Genomic DNA, 25,690 nt, shown 5'->3' on the forward strand with positions numbered 1-25,690 from the left:
ATGTTACAACAAAAAATGGAAATGTATCTTATTGGGATTTTATGTGATAGACCAACACAAAGTGGTACATAAGGGAAGGAAAATGATAAATGGCTTACAAAATTTTCAAAAATCTGGGGAAAAGTGTGGCGTGCATTTGTATTCAGCCCATCTGAGTCGATACTTTGTAGAACCACCTTTCGCTGCAATTACAGCTGCAAGTCTTTTTGGGTACGTCTCTACCAACTTTATATATAGTTACATAGTTAGTCTGGTTGAAAAAAGACAAAAGTCCAACCAGTTCAACCATAAAAAAAAAAGTTATAATCCTATATCCACAGTTGATCCAGAGGAAGGCAAAAAAGCCCAGCAAAGCATGATCCAATTTGCTCATGCTGGGAAAAACAATTCTTCCTGATCCCCGAAAGGCAATCGAATATTCCCTGGAACAACTTTACCTATAAGTGTTAGTATCCAGTTGTATTCTGTGTATCTAGGAAAGAATCCAGGCCTTTTTTGAAGCAATCCACTGAGCTGGCCAGAACAACTCTTGAGGGAGTCTATTCCACATTTTCACAGCTCTTACTGTGAAGAAACCTTTCCGTGTTTGGAGATTAAATTTCTTTTCCTCCAGACGTAAAGACATCCAGAGAGTGACATTTTTGCCTATTCTTCTTTGCAAAATAGTTCAAGCTCTGTCAGATTGGATAGAGCGTCTGTGAACAGCAATTTTCAAGTCTTGTCACAGATTCTCCATTTACGTTTTTGGTTGAAACCTGATATAATGTGGAAAATTTGTGTAAAATTTCAAGGGGTATGAATACTTTTTCAAGGCACTGTATGAATCAATCTGATTCATAAAAGCTTTGCTTCTGTTCCTGGAGAGCTGTCCATAGCTCTCACATGACACATGGGGCCAATCACAGCACCCTGTACCATGTGACCAGTTGGGACCCATCACAGATTACTATTGAACTGTCAGGAACTTAACACATTCATGACAGTTCAAAGCAAGCTTTGCATTGCAGAGCAATAATGTTCATTGCTCCTGCATTGCAAAGTGATAAAAAATAAATCACCCCCCCCAGAGTAGTACAATGTTACTATGGTAACATTACAGAACTCTGATGAAAGTATTTAAAAAAATAAAAAAAAAACTAAATTTTTTTTGTAAACATTTATTTTTTTTACTAACACTTTGCTGACTGCCCACCAACAATTGAGCGGTGGCTCTGGGCCAAGCGACATAATCTTTCGTCGCTTTCTATTTACGGGTGTGCACCCCCCATTGCCCCCTATGCTGTCCAGGGAGAGAAGAACGGACATGGCACTGAGTAAAAGCACTACATTTTACACGCACGCGATAGATACACCTTACATTTCACGCTTTGATCACCTCGTCACCCAGCCAGTGCAATTAGTACAGTGTCCGTATATAGAATTTTCACTGTATTACTACCACTAGTGACATCAGATAGCATCAGGATCAGTTAGCACTCCTTCCAGCCAGGGTCAGCTAGCGTTAGATTGCCCGCTGACTATTGCACTCACGCTATAGGTCACTGATCACCGCCATTACTAGTATAGTGTTTGTACGCTATATTGATCACAAACAGAACTATACTAGTGTCTCTTTTGTATAGTGCTCCCAAACACGGAGTGTTGGCAGGATCAGCCCTGTTCGCTGTCAGCACCAGCATTTAGCCCCTCCGCTGTTTTTCACGGAAGATTTGTATCGATTGTGGACCAAAGCAATTTATACATGCAACAATACATCGCCGCCCATCCAAATTCAGCCTGCAGTTCCGGTGGCTGACAGTAGAGCTCATCAGAGACTGGAATGCCTCCAATCATCTCTATGGTCTTAGAGGCCAGAAGCTATGAGCATTTCATCATTTCCATTTCGCCAACTATAAACCACACCATTTTAAACTTGGGAAAGCATCTGATCACACTGATCAGATGGTTTAACCTCTTGCCGTCCGCCTGCTGTTTATAAACGGCAGGGCGGTGGCAGTCCAGGGTCGGGTTGCCGTCCATAAACGGCACCCGCCTTTTCTAGCTGTGCGCGCTCCCTGGGAGCGCGCACCACCGCGATCCGGTGCCCGCTGTGTCCTCCGGACACAGTGAAACACCGATCGTCGGACGGGACCTCTGTACGAGGTCCCGATCATGTGATCACTGATTGGCGAATAAGTGATCACATGCAAAGTAGTAAGCAAGATGTCACTTGTGACATCATTGCTTACTATGTGTGAAATCTGTGAATGATCACAGAGGTCACATGGTACAAGGCTATTCACAACAGCCTTGTACCATGTGACAAGCTGTGACCACTCACAGCTCACTCAGTAATTCTCAATGACTGCAGGAATGCAGACAGAGAGAAAGAGAAATGATTGCTTTTACATCCTATATGGGTGTAAAAGCAATCGGTGTAAAAAAAATAAGTAGTACAGTGTCACCATGGTGACAGTGTACTGCTAGGGTGACAGTATGTAAAAAAAAAAATTAAAAAAATAAAAAATAATATAAAAAAATAAAATAAAATGTAAAAAAAAATTGTTTAAAAATTATAATTTTTGGTTATAAACTAATTTGGATTTTTTTTTTTTACTAAAAAAATAACGGAATAAATTTTGGCTAAGATTTATGATGAAATATTATTTATTTGCAAAATTTTATTTGAAAAAACACTTTTTTTTCAAAATTTTTGAACTTTTTCATTTACATAGTAAAAAAAAATAAAAATCCCAGCGGTGAATAAATACCACCAAAATAAAGCTTTATCTGTCTCAAAAAAATGGTAAAAAATTCATATGGGTACAGTATTGCATGACCGCGCAATTGTCATTCAAAGTGTGATAGCGCTGAAAGCTAAAAATTGCCCTGGACAGGAAGGGGTAAAAGTGTCCGGACAGGAAGTGGTTAAGGGCAGAGGAGAGATCTAGAGTCTAATAGACCCTCGATTTCTCAGAAAAAAATACCTGTCGCTGACTATTGCTGTCACAGGGAATATTTAAATTTCCTGTGAAAACAATAAAAGGGATACAAAAAAAATGAAAGGTAGTGTAAAAAACAAAAGAAATAATTAAAGAAAATTCATCTCCCATCCCCAAGCTCGCGCGCAAAGGCAAACGCAATCAGTGGTCCCATGGCGGTATGTAAACAGATTGCACCATGTATGTGAGGTATCACCACGAATGTCAGATCGAGGACAGTAGCTCTAGCACTAGACCTCTTGTGTAAATCGAAAGTGGTGACCTGTAAAGGCTTTTAAAGCTTCACCTAAGGATATTACAAATTTACGTAATTTGTTGCCGTTACTTGGGCGTGCACAGTTTTAAAGTATGTCATGTCTGGTATCCATTTACTCGCATAACATCATCTTTTATATTTTGGCAAAACAATTCGGCAATATATTGTGTTTGTTTTTTTGTTTTTTGTTTTTTTGCATTAAAATTCTATAAAGTGTATTTTTTCCAAAAAATTTGCTGTATGACAAAAATTTCAATCCACCGTTTTATTCCCTAGGGCCTCTACTTTAAAAAAATGTATAATGTTTGGGGGTTCAAAGTAATTTTCTAGAAAAAAAAACTGGTTTGTGTCAAAAATGGGTTGGTCGTTAATTGGTTAGAAAAGTGGGTGTTGTCTGGTATAAGCTTTTAATGTTGATCCTGAAATGCCAGGATAGTAGAAGCACCCCCCCCCCCCCTTCAAATGACCCATTTATGGAAAGAAGACGTTCTAAGGTATTTGCTAATGCAGGCCATAGACGATTCGTTTATCGGCCGATTTTTCATCCGATAGAATAATGAGCGGTTCCTCCTCATTTCTTTTATCGGTCATGCTGGAAAATTTGTGGAAAATGGCCGATTTTCGCAACCATTGGTGGCAACAGAACGACCAATGTTTTAGTTTTTCAGACGAAAAATCGGCCGATAAACCGTCTATGGCCTGCATAAGAGGCATGGTGAGTATTATGCAGATCTCATTTGTTGCCCCAAGTTTTTGGAAAGCAAAGAAAACAAAATTTATTTTTCTTTTCTTTTAATTTTTTTCAAAACCCTGTGGAAAAAAATTATATCTGCAAAATACTCACCATGCCTCTTATCAAATTTCTTGCGGTATCTACTTTCCAAAAAGGGGTCATTGCATTATCCTGGCATTTTAGGGCCTCTGAAACTGTGAAAGGTAGTGAGGAATTGATACGAGCAAATATGTCCTCTGAAAGCCTGGAGGTGGTCATTGGATTTTGGGGCCGTGTATGTGGCTAGGCTGCCAAAAAGTCTCTCGCACGTGGTATCCCCATACTTGGCAGAATGTGTTTTGGGGTGTTATTCCACATATACCCATGGCATGCATGAGTAATATATTTAACTGAAAAAAAATTATATATTTTTTTCATTTTCCAAAAATTTGTGGCAAAAAATAAAATGTTCCACGGACTCTGTATCCCTCTCGGCTACATCCTTGGGGTACAAATATAAAGAAGATCCTCCTGCGCTTAAATGGAGCCCTAACCCTAAAGCTGCTAACACTAACCTTATACCCAATAAGTGTAAGTAACAAATGATAACACAGTGTAGCGCTAAACAAAAATAAAATACTACCTAAAATAAAATAAAAATGTACGTGATAATCGTAAATATAGGTGCACAACACTCAATCCCCCCTAAAATCCACACTTGAGGGATCCAAATGAATAATATGTGCAACATGTGAATTCCCTCTATGGGAACATAAACAGTGCTATATGTCATACATCAAACAAAAAATGTGAATAGCACTAAACAATACTCAGAACCATCAGCAAACAAAAATATAATCATGAAATTACACCCTTAGCATGAGGTAGAAAAGCGGACATATGAAGGAAACAAATGTGAGTGGGCATTTTATATGTATATATGCATATTTTGGAATAAACAGATTGCACTATGGAGGGTCTTTTTGTTTTACTATGATCCTGGGAGAGGCTTGCTGGTAGCTGTGTGGAGGTTTGGATTGAGGAACGTATACCACCACTGAAGGGAAGCCTGTGAGGAGTCTGTCCTTATTAGGATCGGTGTGATCCCTTAAGCGAGTTGGCCCTTTGGGGTCTATGTAAGGAGGTGAGGGGGCATTTTGGCCACTGAAGGATTGCCACGTATTGATCACCTACGCATCGTCACTTGCATGCGAGTGAAGTTGGAGTGCCATCATATATGTTGTTGTTTTGGGACTTGATTTCATGATTATATTTTTGTTTGCTGATGGTTCTGAGTATTGTTTAGTGCTATTCACATTTTTTTGTGTGTGATGTATGACATATAGCACTGTTTATGTTCCCATAGAGGGAATTCACGTGTTGCGCATATTATTCATTTGGATCCCTCAAGTGTGGATTTTAGGGGGGATTGAGTGTTGTGCACCTATATTTACAATTATCATGTACATTTTTATTTTATTTTTGGTAGTATCATTTTATTTTTGTTTAGCGCTACACTGTGTCATCATTTGTTACTTACTTGGGGTGTCTACTTTTCAAAAAAGGGTAATTTGAGTGGTTTTTGTACTGCCCTGACATTTTAGCACCTCAAGAATTGTGATAGGCAGAAAGTAAAAGCTACGTAAATTCATATATATATATCTCTATCTCCTACTTCGGTAATTTAATATAGATGTATTAAGATTTTTTTTTTTTTAACCAGCCATGTAGCAGAATACATTGGCCTACATTTATGACTAAGTTTGAGTTTACTATATATTTTTATAACCGAAAGTAAAAAATATTGTGCTTTTTTTTTTTTTTTTTTTTTTTTTTTTTTTTCTTTTAATTTTCGATCTTTTTTTTTTTTTTCGTTTACCACAAAAAAAAAAAAAAAAAAACATTGGTAATCAAATACCACCAAAAGAAAGCTCTATTTGTGTGAAAAAAAGTACATACATTTAATTTGGGTACAGCGTTGCATGACTGCACAATTACCAGTTGAAATAGTGCAGTGTTAAATAGCACAAAATGGCCTGCTCATTAAGGGGGGTAAATCTTCCGGAGGGCAAGTGGTTAAGAAGGTGCTCTTAACAACAACACGTTATGTGTATAAAAAGACACTTGTCCACAGAATCTATTTCTTCCATTCAAACCTCACCACCATGGGCAAATGATCAAAGAGCTGTCAAAGGACGTTAGGGACAAGATTGTAGACCTGCAGAAGGCTGGAATGTGCTACAAGACCATCAGCGAGAACTGTTGGAGCGATTATTCACAAATGGAAGAAATACAAAGTAACCATCCATCGCCCTCAATCTGGAGCTCCATGCAAGATTTCACCTCGTGGGATAAGGATGATCATGAGAAAAGTGAGGGATCAGCCCAGAACTACATGGGAGGAGCTTATGAATCTCAAGGCAGTTTGGACCACAGTCATCAAACAAACCATTGGTAACACAATATACTGCCATGGATTGAAATCCTGCAGCACCCGCAAGGTCCCCTGCCTCAAGAAGGCACATGTACAGGTCTGTCTGACATTTGCCAATGGGAATCTAAATGATTCAGAGATGGATTGGGAGATGGTTCTGTGGTCAGATGAGACCAGAATTGAGCTCTTTGGCATTAACTCGACTTACCGTGTTTAGAGAAAGGAAAACGCTGACTATGGCCCTAAGAAAACCATCTCTACAGTCAAGCACGGAGGTGGAAACATTATGTTTTGGGGCTATTTCTCTGCTAAAGGTACAGTCCGACTTTGCCACATTGAGTGGCCAATGGACGGGGCCATGTATTGCAAAATCTTGGATGAGAACCTTCTTCTCTCTGGCAGAACACTGAAGTTGGGTCATGAATGGATCTTCCAGCATTACAATGACCCAAAACATACCGCCAAGGCAACAAAGGAGTGGCTCAAGAAGAAGCACATTAAGGTCATGGAGTGGTGTAGCCAGTTTCTAGACCTTAATCCTATAGAAAATTTATGGCGGGAGCTGAAACTTCGAGTTGTCAAGCAACTGCCAATAAACCTTAAGAATTTAGAGAAGATCTGTAAAGAATAGGGGACCAAAATTCCCCCTGAGATGTGTGCACACCTGGTATCCAACAGCATCTTATCTCTGTGCTTGCCAACAAGGGTTTCTCCACCAAGTCAGGATTTGCTTAGGGATCAAATACTTATTTTACTCACTGAACTGCAACTCAATTTATAACATTTGTATCGTGTGTTTTTCTGGATTTTTGGTAGATATTATGTCTCTATCATTTAAAATACACCTATGATAAAAATTATAGACCCTTCATTTTTTTTTTTTTTTTCTAAGTGGGCAAGCTTACAAAATCTGCAGGGGATCATATAATTATTTTCCCCACTGTAAATACCTTCTGTTCTAAGAAGAATTTGGCATGGCTCAACCCATTGTCATGTGACATGGAAAAACCTTCTGTCCTAAGAAGAATTTGGCATGGCTCAATCCATTGTCATGTGACATGGAAAAACCTTCTGTTCTAAGAAGGATTTACTGTGCTTTGCATTGATTCAATTCGAGGACTCTTTTGATTTCTTTAGTCTTCATCATTACCTTAAAGAGGAAGTAAACCCACTTTTTTGTATCTTTTTTTTTTTTTTTCTTTTTTTTTTTTCCTATAGGTAAGCCTATAATAAAGCTTACCTGTAGGTAAAATGAATTTCTCCTAAATGTGCACCATTTAGGAGATGTGGACTCTTTATGACAGTCTGCACATGTGCTCTGAAGGATAGGCATACCCATGCTGTTCCTGTAAAGCACTGTGTATTGATCTGAGACTTCCACGCGCATGGGTGGAAGTGATGTCATCGCGGTTTGGCCAGTCAGATGGCCAGAGCTCTCAAACCCGGAAGGAAGACTGGGTGAAGATAGAAGCCCTGTGAGCGGTGACAGCGCGCCACTGGAGGGCTTCGTTTTGAGGTAAATCTTTCATAATGTGCTAGTATGCGATGCATACTAGCACATTAAGACATTACCTTGTAGGGGATTTTTTTATTTTCTTTTTCAAGTTGCAGTTTACTACCGCTGTAATGTTTCAATTGAAGATGGGGTGGGAGACCTGATGCAATAAAAGGCATAGACAAGGTCCACTTTAACCTGAATATGCAGTGGCACAGTTGCTGATTAAGGTACAGCAAGTGCTGGCTGTAGAACAATGTTGTAGAAGGGGAGGCCCCTCTGGTTTGTGGTAGGGTAAGTTTTATAGATAAAAAAAACAAACAAAAAAAAAAACAAGAAAGTGTGTTGATCAATTAGAATCAAAAGGTGGGTGTGCACTTGCTGGTTTTAACCATTTTCTGCTCTAAATTTTTTTGTTAACATTGTTTGTTTTGGTTTTAGTTGTAGATCAAAGCATCTTATCAAGTAGTACCATGCATTTGACAAAGTAAAAGGCGCTCTGTGATTGGAGGATGGGTTGTTGACTGTCACAATCACTCCTCCTCTAATCACAGAGCACATTACATTCATTGAAAAGAATGCTAAACGTTTACAGAATGGGAAAGGTGGCATGCGAACAACCCACTATGATCTGACTACTCCAGTTGGAACTGGAACTCCCAGCACAAGACTATCACTGCTGACTGCACTGTACAAGTCACAGTTGTACATATTGCTGCAGCTTGAACACATAGGACGTACTTCATTTGTGTGGAATTATTTTTACTTTGCACATGTCAAAAAGTAATTTTGGCCAAAGTTCCAGGTTTAGGGTGTTCTAATAAAAATAAAAATGTTGATATTTTAGCATTTGATAAAGTACTGAAGTCTAAGCAATTCCCGCTGTTTACAAAGTTGAACACTTCTTGAGTCATACTTTATTAGTTTTTCTTTTAGACGTTAAACATAAACTGCATAATTATATTTCATACAAGGTAATAGACAAGAAATGCACAAGTTTGTTTGTACATCTGAATTATATTTGCATTTTGTTTCAGGGCTCAAGTGCTGGAAATGTTTGATCATGCATATGGCAATTATATGGTATGTATACAAGATAATATGTTCATTTACAATCTTAAGTAAAGGCAGAACCTATGATTCAAGCCAAAGCCTTCATTTGTGATAATCTAGCACATTAAATAAGTGTTTTTATCATGTGAAATATACCACCTGTCAAACAATAATGAAGGTCATCTCTGAGTTCCTTGACTTGTTAGAAACTTTAGATCTACTGTATATCACCTGGAACCTGTGAAACTGTCATGTCAGAAGTGGGAGAAATTGGAGACACAGGCTTTTGGTGCCCATACATAGAGACTTGCAGACTGGTCTACTGCAGATCGACCTCTGGCCGCAACATTCATTCAATGGACACTTAAAAAGTTGGACTCGGCAGAGAATTTTGTAATTTCTGTGCATTAACATAGAGTAGAGGAGGAAAGCGGATTGGTAAAATGTCACACCTATGAAGGTGGGATAGTGAAGATCCTAATCAGGGATGTTAAATTCCTATTTCCCGACACCCAGGACAAGCAGTTCCGGGCAAAAATATATACATTTTTTTTTTTTTTTACATTTAGCCCTGCAGTCCAAGTAGCTATTTAGCCGCTGGATTGATTTTACAAGCAGCAGGAGGGGGTGACAAATCTTTGATTAAAAGTTTTTAGGGGCAGAGGAGGGATCTTGGGCCTTACTGACCCCAGATCTCTCCGTAAAGAGTACCTTTCACTGCCTGTTGCTGTCACAAGATGTTGACATTCCTTGTGATTGCAATAAAAGTGTTAAAAAAAATTAATACGCCAGTGTAAAAATATTAAATAAAAAAATTATGCAAAATAAATAAAAACACACAACAAAAATTATAAACGAATTGAAACATGTTTATTGAAGTAGAAACATTGTAATGCCTAGTCCAATAAAAAAGCTTTATTTAATGCATGCTAAAATGTCAGTTAACCGCTTCCCGACCGCTCTATAGCAGAACTACTGCTGCAGGGCTGTGCAAAATCACATATACATACATGATTTAGCATTTCCGGGTAGGGGGTGCATGCACTGCCCTACCCAAGCCGCCATTGGCGGCTACAGCTGTTGATCACCAGGTCTCTGCCAGAGATTCCCCACCGGTACCCGACGATGGCCGAGGAACACTGACAGGGGAGAGGTCTGTATTATTATTATTATTATTATTATTATTATTATTATTATTATTATTATACAGGATTTATATAGTGCCAACAGTTTGCGCAGTGCTTTACAATATAAGGGAGACAGTACAATTACAATACATTTCAGTACAGAAGGAATAGGAGGACCCTGCCCGTGGAGCTTACAATCTAAAGGTATATAAACAACACTGATCTTTCCCTTGTCAGTGCCAGCATGCTGCTTTTTATTGCTCTACATAGCAGAGATTAAATAAATCCAGACCTGTCCCCATAGAGCAGAAATGTATTTCCTGAAATTCAGTCCCAAATTTACACTATATATTTATTACATTGCAAATCTAGACACCAACTTAGAAGAACAGTCTACTTTATACTAGAACTGGATCCAGTCTTAATTTTTAAATGTTTACTTTCAGATATTAGGCCCTTTTCACATGGACCAGACCAGGGGCGGACTGACAACTCATGGGGCCCCCGGGTAATAGGGGATCATGGGGGCCCCTGTGTCCTTGCCCACACTCAAAGCACACCCAAAAAATCCTATAAAAGGTACCAGGGGCATTTCATGGGGCCCCCTACTGACCCCGGGCCCTCGGGCAACGCCCGAGTGCTCGAATGGTCAGTCCGCCCTTGGACCAGACTCTGCTTGTTTAGCAGGGGATCTGTCTGTCAGTCCCCACTGAGCAAGCAGCTGTCAGGTCCATGTCTGTTCCACTTATGCAGAGGGGACACAGACACAGTCCGCTCTCCTCTATAGGCGGTCGGATGTAAACGGACTGCCTCTCCATTTACACCCGACTGCCATTCGAGACAGTCTACTGTATCCAAGGGGAACTGATCTCCATCTGTCTGTTTTGATCAGATTGTATTGGATTTAGGCTGGTGTAATCACACATGTTTGCACCCGCTGCTCCATAGAGAAAAATTGAGGTTCTGCTGGGGTCTGCTTGAAAAATGGACAGGCGGATATGATTAGAACATTCGTGTGAAAGGGGCCTAATTTGTTTTTATTGCTGTGTCTTTGCTGGGGAGATTCACATTTTACTTTTTGTCCTGGAAACCAAAGCAAGTATTAATGTATGTAAAACCAAGCTACTTTTACTTCTGTCTCTTTTGGGGAGATTTACTCTTATGCTTGTCCTGCTGATTATTGTCTCAAATATAGAAAGTGATGGGAAACTGAGATTGTTGAGTTGTCAAACCAACAGGCGTTATCAAAATGTAAAAAAAAATAAATACATAATTAAAATATTTTATTGTGTATACACTGGAATATCCATTTCCACATACTCTTCTAACTATGTGTTCCAATATGTAAACAGAAACACTTCACTGTACTGTCCGTGATACTTTTTTTATTTGCACTAACATACAATTCACGGACAATACTGAATTGTTTCTGTCGCAAGTGTACTAATACGGCTACAATCACCTCAACGAATATGTAAACAAACTTCTTTTATAGGTTGTACTGTACAATATTGCAGAGGAGTCTGTTCTCCATCTTATAGTATACCTTTTGTATAGTTGCTAGAGAGATAATTCAACTGTATAGTCATCTCTTTGAAAGTCTTTAAGTATCTGTTTATTTTGGTGTTGCTTAAGGGAGTCACTGGTATAAGGTGCGGTTGAAGTATTTGGGTTGCTTTTGAGTTTGTTACATGATCTGGCTTTGTTTCCTGATGGAGAGAGCAATTCCCCATTCTTAGTGACACTAAACTCCTGTGTACCCCTATACCCCTAACTCATATGTACCTTCTGTTGCTCTAAGCCTTCAAATAACCTTTTTGCTGCATTTTTTTTTCCCTACATTCATTCTCCATGGTCCCATTGTATGTAGGAGCTTGCTCTGGAGATGGGTTAATGAAATATATGGGCTATGGGATTTGTATTGTATAGAGCAGTGCACTGGGCATTTTAAACAAATGAAAGTGAGGGAGAAAATGAGAGGGTTATGGGCACTCACAGAGGGCATTACAAGGTGGCAGAAAAAACCAGTACAAAACATTTTTATAAAAAAAACAGGTTACAGGGTCATCCGTGTTGGATTCAGTGCACACAGGGTGTTAGAAACGTGGCTGTAAAAGGTATTTGACAGGATTTTTTTTTTCTTGCCTCTAAATGCCTCTCTATGTTAGCCTGTGTATCCTTGCAAGCATAGATGTTGCAAACATAGGTGTGTTTTGAGGTGGGAAAAGGAAGAAAAAAAAAAATGCTCCTCTGCACCAAAAAACTGCCTTTGTGGCAAAAGATAATTTTGTCTGAATCTCCTGGTGTTACATTTTTTTTTTTATTTTTTTTTAATAACATTCTTCAAAACATTTAATTTTAAGTGACCAGGGTTGCCCTAAGTCTGCTGTTCTCGGTTATATTTTCACACATGTGGTTGGGGGCGTAAAGAAAATAAGCATTTTAATTTAAAGATTTTATCACCAAAACCACCTGTTCCTCTCCTTACCTATCACAGCAACCCAAGGGTGTTGTACACATGCTATGGCTGTAATTATTTGCTTCACAGCAAAGATTAAACCTCCTGGCATGTTCAGCAAGCAATATTGAACACAACCTATTCAAATGAATAGAGCTGTGCTGCAGATGTCCTGTGTCCATGTGCAATGCATGCAGTTGCAGCGTCGTGGTGGGGGTATTGAGTAGGTGACTGCCTTCCAGCCACCGTTCAACTGATCTCTGTAAAGCGATCCATACTAGACCACTTTTCAGGAGGTGGCAATGCCTACTGCCAGTACAAACAAGCCCACAGTCTTTGAAGAAAAATGCTAACATAAAAAAAAAATGTAACAGTATTTAACGTTAGAAACATGCATGATAAAAGGCACAAGACTAATACAAAAATGGAACATTGGATTCCAAACTAATATGTACAGTTAAAGAAGGTGTGTATATATATATATATATATATATATTAGGTACTTGTGTAAAGCCATCAATTTATGCAGCGCTTAACATATTGTACATTCACATCAGTCCCTGCTCTCAAGGAGTTTACAATCTTAGGTCCCTAACTAACATTCCTACATACACATAATAGGGACATTTTAGACAGGAGCCAATTAACCTACCAGCATGTCTTTGGAGTGTGGGAGAAAACCCACGCAGGCTCTCTCTAAATGTAAGTATACAAAATATGTCATCCCTGGAGTTCAGCTTTAATCTTCTTGGAGTTCTGTCCATGTACTGAATCAGGCATTCACTACGTGTGAATTCATACACCATATAACTATTGCAATTCATGAAAGATTTAATCCGTAAACACTTACCAATGGCAACAGACCTTACCTGTGCATCTTTCTGTATGAATTCACAACAGGGACATCTATTAAAACCACATTCCTATGGATGTCACAAGTGATCCAGATATCAACATCATTCCATTTGAAGTTCTTGTTTGTTCTGATATGCTTAAAAAAGGTGCTAAGATGATTGCAAAATGAGGACCTACAAGGTACTTTAAGAGGGAGAGAGCATCAAAAGAAACCTGGTTGTCTTTTTTTTTTTTTTAAAGGTAATTTTAAATGTGAATCGATCCACACATCAATACAGCCCCCCTCCCCTTCACCCAAGTACACTTTTTCCAACTAGTCAAGAATTTAGATTAAAAACAGATTTCTCCTATCACCTTCCAGGATTTAACGCCTGAGAGATGAGAGTCTCCTCCCTGCCAGAAATACCCTCAATTTACAGCTGTTGTAAGTCCCCACCATTCCCCTTTCCCCTTAGTATTGATTGTGACCGGGGAAGTTTAAATGGTACCCCTGTGAGGCAGGTAGAGGGAGACTGGGGAGGGCTGAACTAACCTCCAGCTCTGTCCTTCTCACAGGTTGCCTTGGTATTGGCACCAGAGTTCCGGTCACAGGGGAGTGTGAACAGCCATTGCTGTATATATAAAAGTGATGCAGCGCTAACAATAAAGAATATGTTATACAATAAATATAATGACAAATGACCCAAATCCACAGGGGGATATGGAAGAGACCATGACCCTTAGCAGGTAAATAATAGTGGCTTAGTGCAAAATAAAGTGTCCATAGTTCATATCTCTAAAACGTGCAGGTGAATCACAGCACACTCCAAACGTGATCCAAGACAGTCTGGCTGCAATGGCCTCTCACCTCCACTCTATGACCCCACAGGGCCACAAAACATAATGCAGATCACCTCTGGATCCCTCCAACCAGTAGCTCCTCAAAGAAAAATGGCATGGGCGATCATCACATGAATATGAACAGTCTCCAGCCGGACCAGTGGGCAAACGGAATGTACCCTCCTCAGATGTCAGAAAGCTCATATGCTCATAGATGAGGAAAGAAACACAATCCTCATAGTGTATTACTGCTTTTAATGGCCAGAAAGTAACAGTAAGCCAAGAAAACAGAGATGCATACACTTACATAACAGCAGCTTATTTCCAATTAGTTCCCATAGGTTGGGTGTACAGCATGATCAGAAGGTGTTCCAAAATGGCGCCACGCCGGAAGTACGTCACCACGCTATTACCGTCGACGCGTTGCGTCACGTAACTCGTGACTTCGTCAGGACAGCGTGATTGGCCGACAGTACTTCCTTATAAAGGCCGGGGACCGCACCAATCAAAAAAGGTGGGCGGTTCCATCGCGGCCATATTCTCGTAGTCCAGTGTACACAGACACTTTCCCATTGCGTCTGATACTCGCAATAGGATAAGGAGGATAACAACTTGGAAAAAACCAGGCAATTACTACATACCAATGCAAGGTATGTTGATCTTGGGAAAACATTAAAACCAGATGTGGAAGACCACATGCTTTATTAAAAAATATAAAGGTAAGTCTAAACGCATGTCCATAAACACATGACATGCCCCGATTTAGTACAATCTAAATGATAAAAATGAAAAAAATATATATAAAGAAAAAAATCTCATGCATGCATGATCATAGGGGAGTTATATATATATTTTATCTTCATTCAATTTTTCTTTTATGGCTTTTTTTTTTTTTTTAATTATATTTTATATATATATATCTTTGAGATTTTTTTCTATATATATATATATATATAAAAAATATAATTAAAAAAAAAAAAATTGAAGATGAAAAGAATGAAGATAAAATATATATATAACTCCCCTATGATCATGCATGCATGAGATTTTTTTCTTTATATATATTTTTTTCATTTTTATCATTTAGATTGTACTAAATCGGGGCATGTCATGTGTTTATGGACATGCGTTTAGACTTACCTTTATATTTTTTAATAAAGCATGTGGTCTTCCACATCTGGTTTTAATGTTTTCCCAAGATCAACATACCTTGCATTGGTATGTAGTAATTGCCTGGTTTTTTCCAAGTTGTTATCCTCCTTATCCTATTGCGAGTATCAGACGCAATGGGAAAGTGTCTGTGTACACTGGACTACGAGAATATGGCCGCGATGGAACCGCCCACCTTTTTTGATTGGTGCGGTCCCCGGCCTTTATAAGGAAGTACTGTCGGCCAATCACGCTGTCCTGACGAAGTCACAAGTTACGTGACGCAACGCGTCGACGGTAATAGCGTGGTGACGTACTTCCGGCGTGGCGCCATTTTGGAACACCTTCTGATCATGCTGTACACCCAACCTATGTGAACTAATTGGAAATAAGCTGCTGTTATGTAAGTGTATGCATCTCTGTTTTCTTGGCTTACTGTTACTTTCTGGCCATTAAAAGCAGTAATACACTATGAGGATTGTGTTTCTTTCCTCATCTATGAGCATATGAGCTTTCTGACATCTGAGGAGGGTACATTCCGTTTGCCCACTGGTCCGGCTGGAGACTGTTCATATTCATGTGATGATCGCCCATGCCATTTTTCTTTGAGGAGCTACTGGTTGGAGGGATCCAGAGGTGATCTGCATTATGCTTTGTGGCCCTGTGGGGTCATAGAGTGGAGGTGAGAGGCCATTGCAGCCAGACTGCCTTGGATCACGTTTGGAGTGTGCTGTGATTCACCTGCACGTTTTAGAGATATGAACTATGGACACTTTATTTTGCACTAAGCCACTATTATTTACCTGCTAAGGGTCATGGTCTCTTCCATATCCCCCTGTGGATTTGGGTCATTTGTCATTATATTTATTGTATAACATATTCTTTATTGTTAGCGCTGCATCACTTTTATATATATATGTTGTCATTGTCCTTTTCTGGTATAGGATAGATGTTGGCTGCTTTTTTAGCTGAGTGTTGTATTTACCATAAAAGCGCAGGAGGATATATATTTACTTATCTGAGCCATTGCTGTATGCCACAAGCTGCTGCCATCTCTCTGCCTACTCCACTCTCCTCCCTTCTGTGAAGTGACTGCTCAGGCTTCCGGTTTGGAGTGGCGGGCAGGGGAGGAGGAGGAGGGGTGCACTCCAAGCCTCGCTTTGATGCAGATAGGCTTTCCCAACCACATGACCAGAAGTTGGCAGGACCGGAGGCTCAGCATAGTCAGGAAGACACCGCAGGAACCCTGAACAGAGCGTGGGAGAGAGTAGGCAGCTGCCTAAACCTGCTTCCTTTGGTGGTGACTGCAGCAAGGAGACCGCACCAACCACCTCATGGAGGAGGAGGGGATAGCGGCACTGGTGACTTTGGGCTAGTTCAAGTTGGGGCTCGGTGAGTGCCTTCATTTGGGGGAAGGGCCGGGGGGGGGCAGGGGGCACATATTACCCAGGTGGTCAGCTTAAACAGACCAGGTGGTACCCCAACAACCCCCCCCCCCGCCCTTAACTTTTGTGTTAGCCGGCAGCAGTCAGGGGGATAGGATGAGCGACTATTTGTATAGTCTTTCAGTGTCTCTTGCAGATCCCCCAAGTGGAACCCAGGAGGTCCCTGATAAAGTACCTCCGGCCCTCGGGGATTCTAGATCGCCTACAAAATGTGAATATTGTGGGGAGAAATGATCTAGGACCCACTCTAAACCATTCTGTAATAGATGGTGGCCACAATCCAATCATCCCACATGTCTATGCAGCCACAGGCGCCAGAGGAGCTTACCGCTAAGGAAGGTCCATCCTCACAAAAGTTTTTTTAATTCTAGAGAAGGGCCAAGGGTCTTTCTACCATTCTCACGAATTCTGCCTTAAGCTCAGGCTATGGAGGAGGAGGAGGATAGGGCAGAAATAGGAAGCCAGGTTAATTTAATTTAGATCACCGCTCTGGGGAGGAGGTAGATCTGGACCTGGGCAGCGAGGCAAGTGAGGAGGTTTAGCCAGGCAGGCACCTATTTGTCTTGGAAGACCTGGAAGGGCTCTCACAAGCAGTATATGCCACAGAAGAGATCCCTGAGACTCCCAAAGAAGCCTCAGCGCAGGACCAAATGTACAGGGGTCTTGTCAAGGCCAACTCTAGGGTGCTCCCCTTCCACCAATTCTTAAAGCACCTAATTCTACAGGAATGGAAGGAGCCTGAAAGGAGACTAGTCAGACCAAAAACATAGAGAAGAAGGTTTCCCTTGAAGTAAAACATTTTTCAAGCTTCCTGAATTGGATGCTGCATTGTCTCAAGTTACTAAAAACACACCCTTTGAGTGCAAATTGCAGCTTTCTTGACGCTAGACTAGCTAAAGCACATGTAGTTAAGCGGTTTTTGGTGGCCAGGGAGAGAGTTTCCCCTGCCACAAAAGAGGTTTCTAACGTGGGATCTAACCAGGGTGCCAGAGGCTTGATCAAAGCACCCTTTTGAACCAATAGAGGAGGTTCCCTTTTAAAATTTTGACCTTAAAATTGTCTTTTTTGTTGTCTTTCACCACAGCCAGGAGAGTAGGGGACCTACAAACTTTGTCAATCAAAGAACCCTTTTTGTTGATCCTGCCAGATGGGGTCACCCTCAGGGCAGACCCAATGTATCTACCAAAGTTAGCTTCCTTATTTAATAGGACACAGGAGATAACATTGCCATTCTTCTGTGATAGCCCTAGGAATGCAAAGGAAAATAAATTTCATTGTCTTGATGTGCGGAGGTGTCTCTTCACTTATCTGCAAAGGGCCAAAGAGTTTAGGAGATCCAGCCATCTGTTGATCCTGTATTCTGGACCAAGGAAGGGACTCCCAGCTTCTAAGGCTTAGGTCTCCAGGTGGATTAGGCTAACTATTGCCTTAGCTTATGAGAGTTCAGGGATTCCTGCACCAGCAAAGGTAAAAGCTCATTCAACCATGGCCATGGCTACGTCCATGGGCAGAGAAAGCAGGGTTCTCCTGGGAACAGATTCACAGTGCAGCCTCCTGGTCCAGTCAAAACTCCTTCTTTGAACATTACTGGATTGAAGTACTTTGGCCAGAAGGTGCTTCAGGCTGTGGTTACTTGATTATCCTCCTAGGTGTGCCATCCTGGAAGGTGATAGGAGAAAACCAAGGAGATAGGTGATAGGAGAAAACAAACAGTGTTTCTGGGGACCTTCCAGGATGGCAGGCCTACTTCCCACCCTGATAAGAGGGGAGAAATCTAAAAGCAGTAGGTGGTGAGTACCTATGTGGAATTATTCCTCTTGTGGACTGCTATCGGGAGTTATTTTATTCCAAACTGAGGGGGAAGGGTGGGGAGTTATACAGCTGTAAATTGATTTTTTTCCAGCAGGTAGGAGCCTCTCAGCTCTCAGGTGTGCCATCCTGGAAGGTGCCCAGAAACACTGTTACCTGTAACTGTTGATTTGTTGCATGCATTTCAAAAGGCATGTAAAGACAAGGTAGCAGGTACCTAGAGAAGCCTGCACTACTTTGTATACCGAGATGTTTGGACAGACCAAGCTCTGACACTTCCATTTAGTGTTGGAGCTCTGCTGCTCCCTACTGCTCACATGCATTTCTACTGGCCCATTTCTCTGATGATGTGCCTCAAGCGCCAATAGAAATGTGTTGGAGATGGAAGAGAGATCACTGTTAGAATGTGTTGAATCTTCATGTGCTATCTGCTGCACTCGGACTGGGGGGAAGCAGTGGCATTGAAAGCTTCTTCATGTTTAGACATCTCTGGGAGCCTGCTCTTCATATTTGACAGCAGCTTTTAATGTTGAAGTTTTGAACAGATGGGAGCACCACACCAGCCTGTACAGACTTTTAAAAAGACTTATTTTGTAACAGCCAAAGCATTTCAGAGGCTCAGCACTCCTTCATCAGGGTTAAAAACTGGACAATAAAAAAAATACAAAGAATCCTTAAAATAGTATAACAAAGTATAAGTATAATAATGTGTGACAGACCAAACCAGGACAAGAGCTTTGGAGGGAACTGAAGGCTAGCCTCTTGGCTGCTGACCATGGGCCCTGGCATCTTGAGTGGGCTCTATTCCTTGGGAGGCTTGGGAGGTGTGTGCCTGGGGGGGACCTTTTGGAGTAGTTTTAGTTTGGATTAAAGTCCATGCCCCCCTGAAACACACAGATTGAGAACTGGAGGACACGGATACAAATTTGGGGCCTCTGTGCCCAAACCAGCATTGACTGCTTCAACCCCCCTCCTAGACTTAGAACAAATGTAATATGATCAGCTCAAAACAATCTGATGCTGAAGTCTCTTGCTGTAATCTCTTTATTAAGGTGTTATGTGTTTACTGTGCTCATGTTCCATTGTTAATTGAGGTAAAGTGTTACTAAACCCACAACTGTAAAATCAGTCTGTATATGCAGTAAAGCTTGTTAATCACTGTGGAACCTAAGGGATTAATCTTCAGCATTGTGTAAAAAGGCGGTTTGATCATGTCTTCTCTGATCCTCCCCTTCTTCCACAATCTATCTGATAGAACAGAACCTTGGGGGCACTCTGCACATGCTCAATTTGCTGTGTATTGCTAGTGTTTTTTTTTGGTTTTTTTTTTTGGCGAGAGTGCATGTGATCAGCACAGGGCCAATCAGTGCTGTCTAGACACAGGGTCAAGGGTCCTGCAGCCTCATAGAACAGTCAGGGGAGAATGAAAACTCCTCCTACAAGATGTAACCAGTGCTCTGCTGGACACTGATAAAGGTCACAAGACTGCTATATACTGCTGATGAGAAAAGGTATTTAGCAGTTTATATTTACTAAAATTCCAGTTACAGCTAAGCTAGTGCTGTCTAGATCTTGGGGGGGCAATGCCTAGCTATAATATCTTGGTCCGGTGTCCCAGCGGCGAGGAACCAGTTCTCTGACTGAAGCACCCAAGCAGTCTGTCACAAAAAGTATATAGATTTATAGCTTTTAACACATTAAGGATTCTTTGTATTTTATTTTATTGTTTAGTTTTTAGCGCTGATGGAAGGGAATGCTGAGCCCACGTAATGCGTTGGCTGTTATAAAATAAAAATCTTTTCTGTACAAGCTGTTGTGCTCCCATCCATTCAAAACTTCAACAAACTCCTCTGGGGGTCCAGCAAGACCCCAAAGTTGCTGGTGAGCAGTCTCTAGGCCTACAAACAACCCATCACATCAAAATGCATAAGGTTCAGCTCTCCTACATCACTAAGAGAGCAGCTTTAACATGGCAGAGTGAACCTCCTAAAAACAGTACAGTTTTTTGTTCATAGAAAAATCATAGACATTGCTTGTAATTCACCTTATCAAATAGTAATCAACATGTTTTTGCTGGATGTTTATATACTTGCTAGAGTGTTCTAGCTGACACTTTGTATTCTGTCACCAGAGGTCTAGGACATGTCAACTTGCAGAGGACATTATTCATAATCATTCTGCACTGTTTTCCCTGCTTACCTCTATCTCACCTCTCCCACACTGCTCCTGGATCCTGTGCATCTTACTCCTGGGGAGTTCTCCGCTTGTCCTGCCCTTTTCCCAGCTCTCCTTTCTGTTACTTGATGCTGCCCATGTCTTAAGTGAAGCTGTAAAGGACAGTGGTGCTGGCCTCACAAAATGAAGAAGGTTAATTGAATTTCTCTGAACAGAGGATTTACTCCTTAAAGTGACAACATACTTAAAGGCTAATAGTTAAAGCCTATCTCTACCTTTTGATGCAATACAAATATTTAGAGGCAGTGCAAGTATAAAAATGTTTTTGTTTTCTTTTTGTTTTTTAAGGAGAGGAGGTAATATTTTTTGTAATACCTCCTACACTGCCTAATGACCTCCACCTGCAAACTCAGGCAATCATGTACATTGCCCCTTGGGGGTGCGTCATCAGCAACACTGGCATTACTGGATTCAATGCTTTTGGCTCAAACAGTGCTTTTGAAAGTTTAAAACGTCACAATATCGTACTTCCATCAAGCATTGACTTCATATATTTATTTTTGAGGCGTTGCTTGCAGTAGCAGAACAATGCAAATATTAGCTGCCCTTGTGTATTTAAAGTAATTTTCCAACTTAAAAGTCCATGTTTGGCCATTATCAAAGACATTTGTTCTATTGCTATTATACTCATCAGAAAACTCGCCTGCTTTCTTTTCCAGTACACATCCTCTGGGAAATCATAAAGAGTCTTTGCTTGATGTAGTAGCTCATCAGGCAGCATTTAACCATTAATGGACCACATATAATTCATTATTGGGATTGTCTTTTGAACTTCAAGCTGAACTCCACACAGTTATAAAATAATGCAGCTCTCTATTAATGCATCCTTATTTTTTCCAGTTCACACAATGGAAGTAAATATCTTTTGACTTGGTATCAGCTTTTTGGAATCTCATATACAGCTGCATTCTGGGACAATTTGCAGACTGAGAGAAGGAATGGCAGCACAGGGAGCATATCAGTTGTGCTGACTTGTTAACAAGGAACATGCTAACAGGAGGAGAGAAGAGTGACAGAGAAGCAGCAGACTGATGAGCTCATTTCCCTATCACTGCTCAGTCACAGGCTGGGGCACAAGGCCTAGTTGTATTAACTGCAGTACGAAAAAATCAGGTATCCTGCCTTGCCAGACAGGGATGTACTGTGTGGCAGAGATGTGTAAATTTATACAGCCGCTGGATCACTTCCACAGGTGGCCGAAGGGGGTCTAATAGACCCCAGATCTCTCCAAAAAGTGGACCTGTCATGTACCAAATAACGACTACACTGCGGTCATCCAGTTCTGGGAGGGTGTCCTATGACGTTCTTCTAGAACGCGTCCTCCCGCGCTCCCAGCGGTGTGCAACCGGCGATCTCCGTGATCACTGTGTCCTACGTACACTGCTGACCACGTGATGAGGTGAAAGGCTAATCACAGCGGCCTTTTACCACATGATCAGCTGTGTCCAATGACAGAGCAGATCACAGGTAAATACAGTTGCCGGTTATTGGCAGGACTTTCCTCATGCTGTCACATTGATCGTGATCTGGGCTTGCCAATCTGCCATCCCAGAGCATCAGAGTGCACTAAACTGGCAGCAAAGGAAGCAGGTGGTCGCAGAGAGTACAGGAGCCCCATTAGCCGATGCTTCCTCTGTAGCGCCAGCTCCTGTCCCAGGTGGAATGATACCAAGTGCACTTCTCCGGGAATCTTTATAGCAGCCTGGAGAGTTACGCAAGCAGAAGCTGGAATAGGGAAAAAAAGGTCCGTGTATTAAACAACACATACACTGCTCTTTTGCAATGGGCATGTTAGCACCTACAAAAGGGTTAACTATTAGGCTGCTTTCACATTGATCTGCAGGTGCTGCGCAGTGCACCTGCGGGTTTCCTGGGGGTTAGCAGCACTGAGCCATAGACTTCTATTATAACCTGTGAGTTGGATCCTGAATACAGAAGTTTGGTGCACTTTTAGAAAGTACACTACGCCTGCAAGATATAATAGAAGTCTATAGCAAAGTACTGGGGCGGCATATACAAGAACCGATCCTCTCCATTTTCCTCCTGCAACTGCTGAAGCCAGCTTCTCCTCTCCCTCATGCCAGCATGCAGCGGCTGCAGGAGGAAAATAATCATTATGCTATTCAAAATAAAACCTTTGAAATTCTGAACCATTTCATTTCATTGTGGCCCATGACTGGTTACCAAATCAGTTAAGTGGCCCTCGCTGTTCAAAAGGTTGAGCACCCCTGCTCTAGGCCGCTGCTTAAAAAATATATAATGTTTTGGATGTTTAAATATTTTTCTAGCAAAAAAAATGCAGCTTTATATGTATGACAGAAATGTCATAATTGGGCTGGTAGATAAGTAGCTAAATAGTTTTGGTTTGTGGTGCTCATATGCAGTGTAGTTCCATTATTTAGGGCCTATTTAGGCGTGTGCTTTACAGATATGAACATTTTATCACTGTTTAACCACAGTGCAAAGAGTTATTCCAGTATCAGCAGATGTCTAATGTGAAAACACAGATGGATCATCCATTTCTCCTATTCCTTAGAACTGGCATCGCTAAACATGATTGTTGCTCTATAGTTCAGTATAACTATTCTCTTTACCAAGTATACAATTATATGCAATTTACCAGCCTTCTCTAGGCTTGTTCAAGATTGCCCATTGGTTCGGTATATAACTCTGAAACATTCTGCTTTTGGCTGTTCCTCAAAGGTGTTGCACACACAGTTTTTTGTTTTTTATTTTGTCCATTAAACTTCCTTATGCTTATGTGTTATTTTGGCACATTTAATTGTTATAATGTTAAAATATGAATTACAGTAAATGCTAAAGTGACCACTGATGAGAGGCAGCAACCTATATAGGAGTTGCATTTTTCCTTCTCCACAGGTGTAGTCACATGTTCAGCCGAGCACTAGTCACATGTGTTATTTTGTAAAACTGATGTAGAACATTTCCTGCATTATTTATTAAAGAAAAAGAGCAATTGTTAAAACTGAATAGTTGCAAAAGAGGGCCATTTTAAAATTTTGATTCTGACCAGGCCTTTGATTTTGTCACAGTAAAGTTTTTTTTTTTTCTTCAAAAGATGGTAGTAAATTCATCATTTCATAAGACTGAAAAAACAGATGTTCTAGATGATTAATATGCACACATTTTACCCAGATTGGTTTATTTTATATCCTTTTGGTGGCTAGGCAGTCATAACTAGCTTTCTTGCCTCTTTTTGTTTTTAAAAGGTTTAACATTATGTTCTATTTACTAACTAGCAACATGCATATCCTGCTGATGAACTGATGCCTTTGACGTGCCGTGGCCGAATACGTGGGCAAGAGCCAAGCAGGGGAGACGTAGATGACGCATTGGGAAAGTAAGACCCCTAAATATTTTAAAAGTGTTTTTGTTTTGTTTTTTTTTCCTTCATCATGTCTGGGGTTAAACTTTTACCAGGCAAGAAAGCTTGCTGTTCCAGTTTAATGGCTTACATTTTAATGCAATCCAGTCTGCTTCCCATAGCCTTAACCTTGAGGAAACCAGAAATATCAGACAACCTAATACACAGTCGGGATACTTCTATGTGAACTATTTACCTACCAAGAGATTCTGCTCAATTGACTTTTGAACTAGGACTTCTGCTAGACAGCAAAGCCAGGTCCACCACCTCACTTTTCCCCATTCAGTTTAAAAACTAGAGCTTGGTCAATGTGTTGCCCCCAGTCTGTTGATTGGACAAGGGAGGATTAGGCGACTCTTGGCCGTAAGCTCAGACTGTGAGATTGGCAGCACTGTGCTATATACTTGAGGCTGACTAGCTAACACTGCTGGTCTACTCACTTTTACATTAAATATATGAAGAAAAAAAAAAAAAGATTCCACATCTAGCTGCATTTAAAGCCCAATCCATGTTCTAAATTCCATGCATTTTTAACTACCTAACCCCTATGAAAAACAAACAGAGCTTTACCTTCTTTCCAATGCTCTCACCACAGAAGGTCCATTGAACTGAATAGCTTGCGCCTCACTTTTAGGTTAAATGATGTCCAGCATCCTTCCATCTCTAGTATTTGGTGTGCAAGCAGTCATGCCTCCAATCATGCCATCAGTCTATCCGCTCTGACCATGTCACAGTTAAAGAATTTGGCATGTTTAATAAATGTTCAAGTTGGGCTTTAAAAATCTACTTTTTTTGTGAATGTGGTACAATTAGACTTGGCTGTCTCTCCTCACCTAACTGCAAAAACTTGCCTCCCATCAACGAGCATGTTCGCTTGCGCCCACACCTTTGCCCAGTCTTCTGGGTATGGCATCTCTAACATCTTGATGGACTTAGCCAGGATGACATATTCCTCTGGCATTAGCCAGTTAAATCATCCTGGCATTTAGGTATGCTGAGAATGAGTGTGCAGTCTTTGAAAAAAACAAACAAAAAAACTTTAGATCAGGAAAATAAAAAAACTTTTATTGCAGATAAGACTTTTAATTTATGTTGTGTAATTGAAAGCCTTCCTGCTTTTAATTTTTGTTTTTTAAAAGTAACGTTTTGCTTAGAATTCCATGTTTACTATGACTTTAGGTTTGTTGGGCCAAGCTGACCTACACAAACTATTTTCATTACTAACTGATATGGCTGCTGTGTCCACTGTATTTTATACTGCAGTAGCATCAGCTACAATGCAGTATGTGGCGCTTTGTTCCACAACAGTATGAGCTATTCCCTATCTGCTGCCAAAATCAAAGGGTTATTTCACCTTACAAAGAAAACTGCCTATGCAGGTAAGGTGTGCCTGTAGAGAACAAACTTTGCAGCTTTGAGTAAAGTTGAATAATGCCCTTGCTATAGCTGTAGGCCATTTACATACCTCAGAAAGCCT

General features: G+C 40.7%; 1 protein-coding gene across 3 annotated transcripts in view; it reads left to right on the forward strand.

The window, feature by feature from the left end:
• EDEM3 (ER degradation enhancing alpha-mannosidase like protein 3) overlaps positions 1–25,690 on the forward strand; it is a 117,348-nt gene that overhangs the window by 13,934 nt on the left and 77,724 nt on the right. For all 3 annotated transcript variants that reach the window (XM_089678822.1, XM_089678823.1, XM_089678824.1), the window contains exons 2-3: positions 8,916–8,961; positions 24,089–24,189. In XM_089678822.1, coding sequence (XP_089534948.1) covers positions 8,916–8,961; positions 24,089–24,189 — 147 coding nt within the window. The remainder of the gene's footprint in view (positions 1–8,915; positions 8,962–24,088; positions 24,190–25,690) is intronic.

The sequence above is a fragment of the Staurois parvus genome, unplaced genomic scaffold (genome assembly GCF_062004578.1).
Source record: "Staurois parvus isolate SC_StPar_1 unplaced genomic scaffold, SC_StPar_1.0 ptg000210l, whole genome shotgun sequence".
In the NCBI taxonomy this organism is placed as follows: Eukaryota; Metazoa; Chordata; class Amphibia; order Anura; family Ranidae; genus Staurois; species Staurois parvus.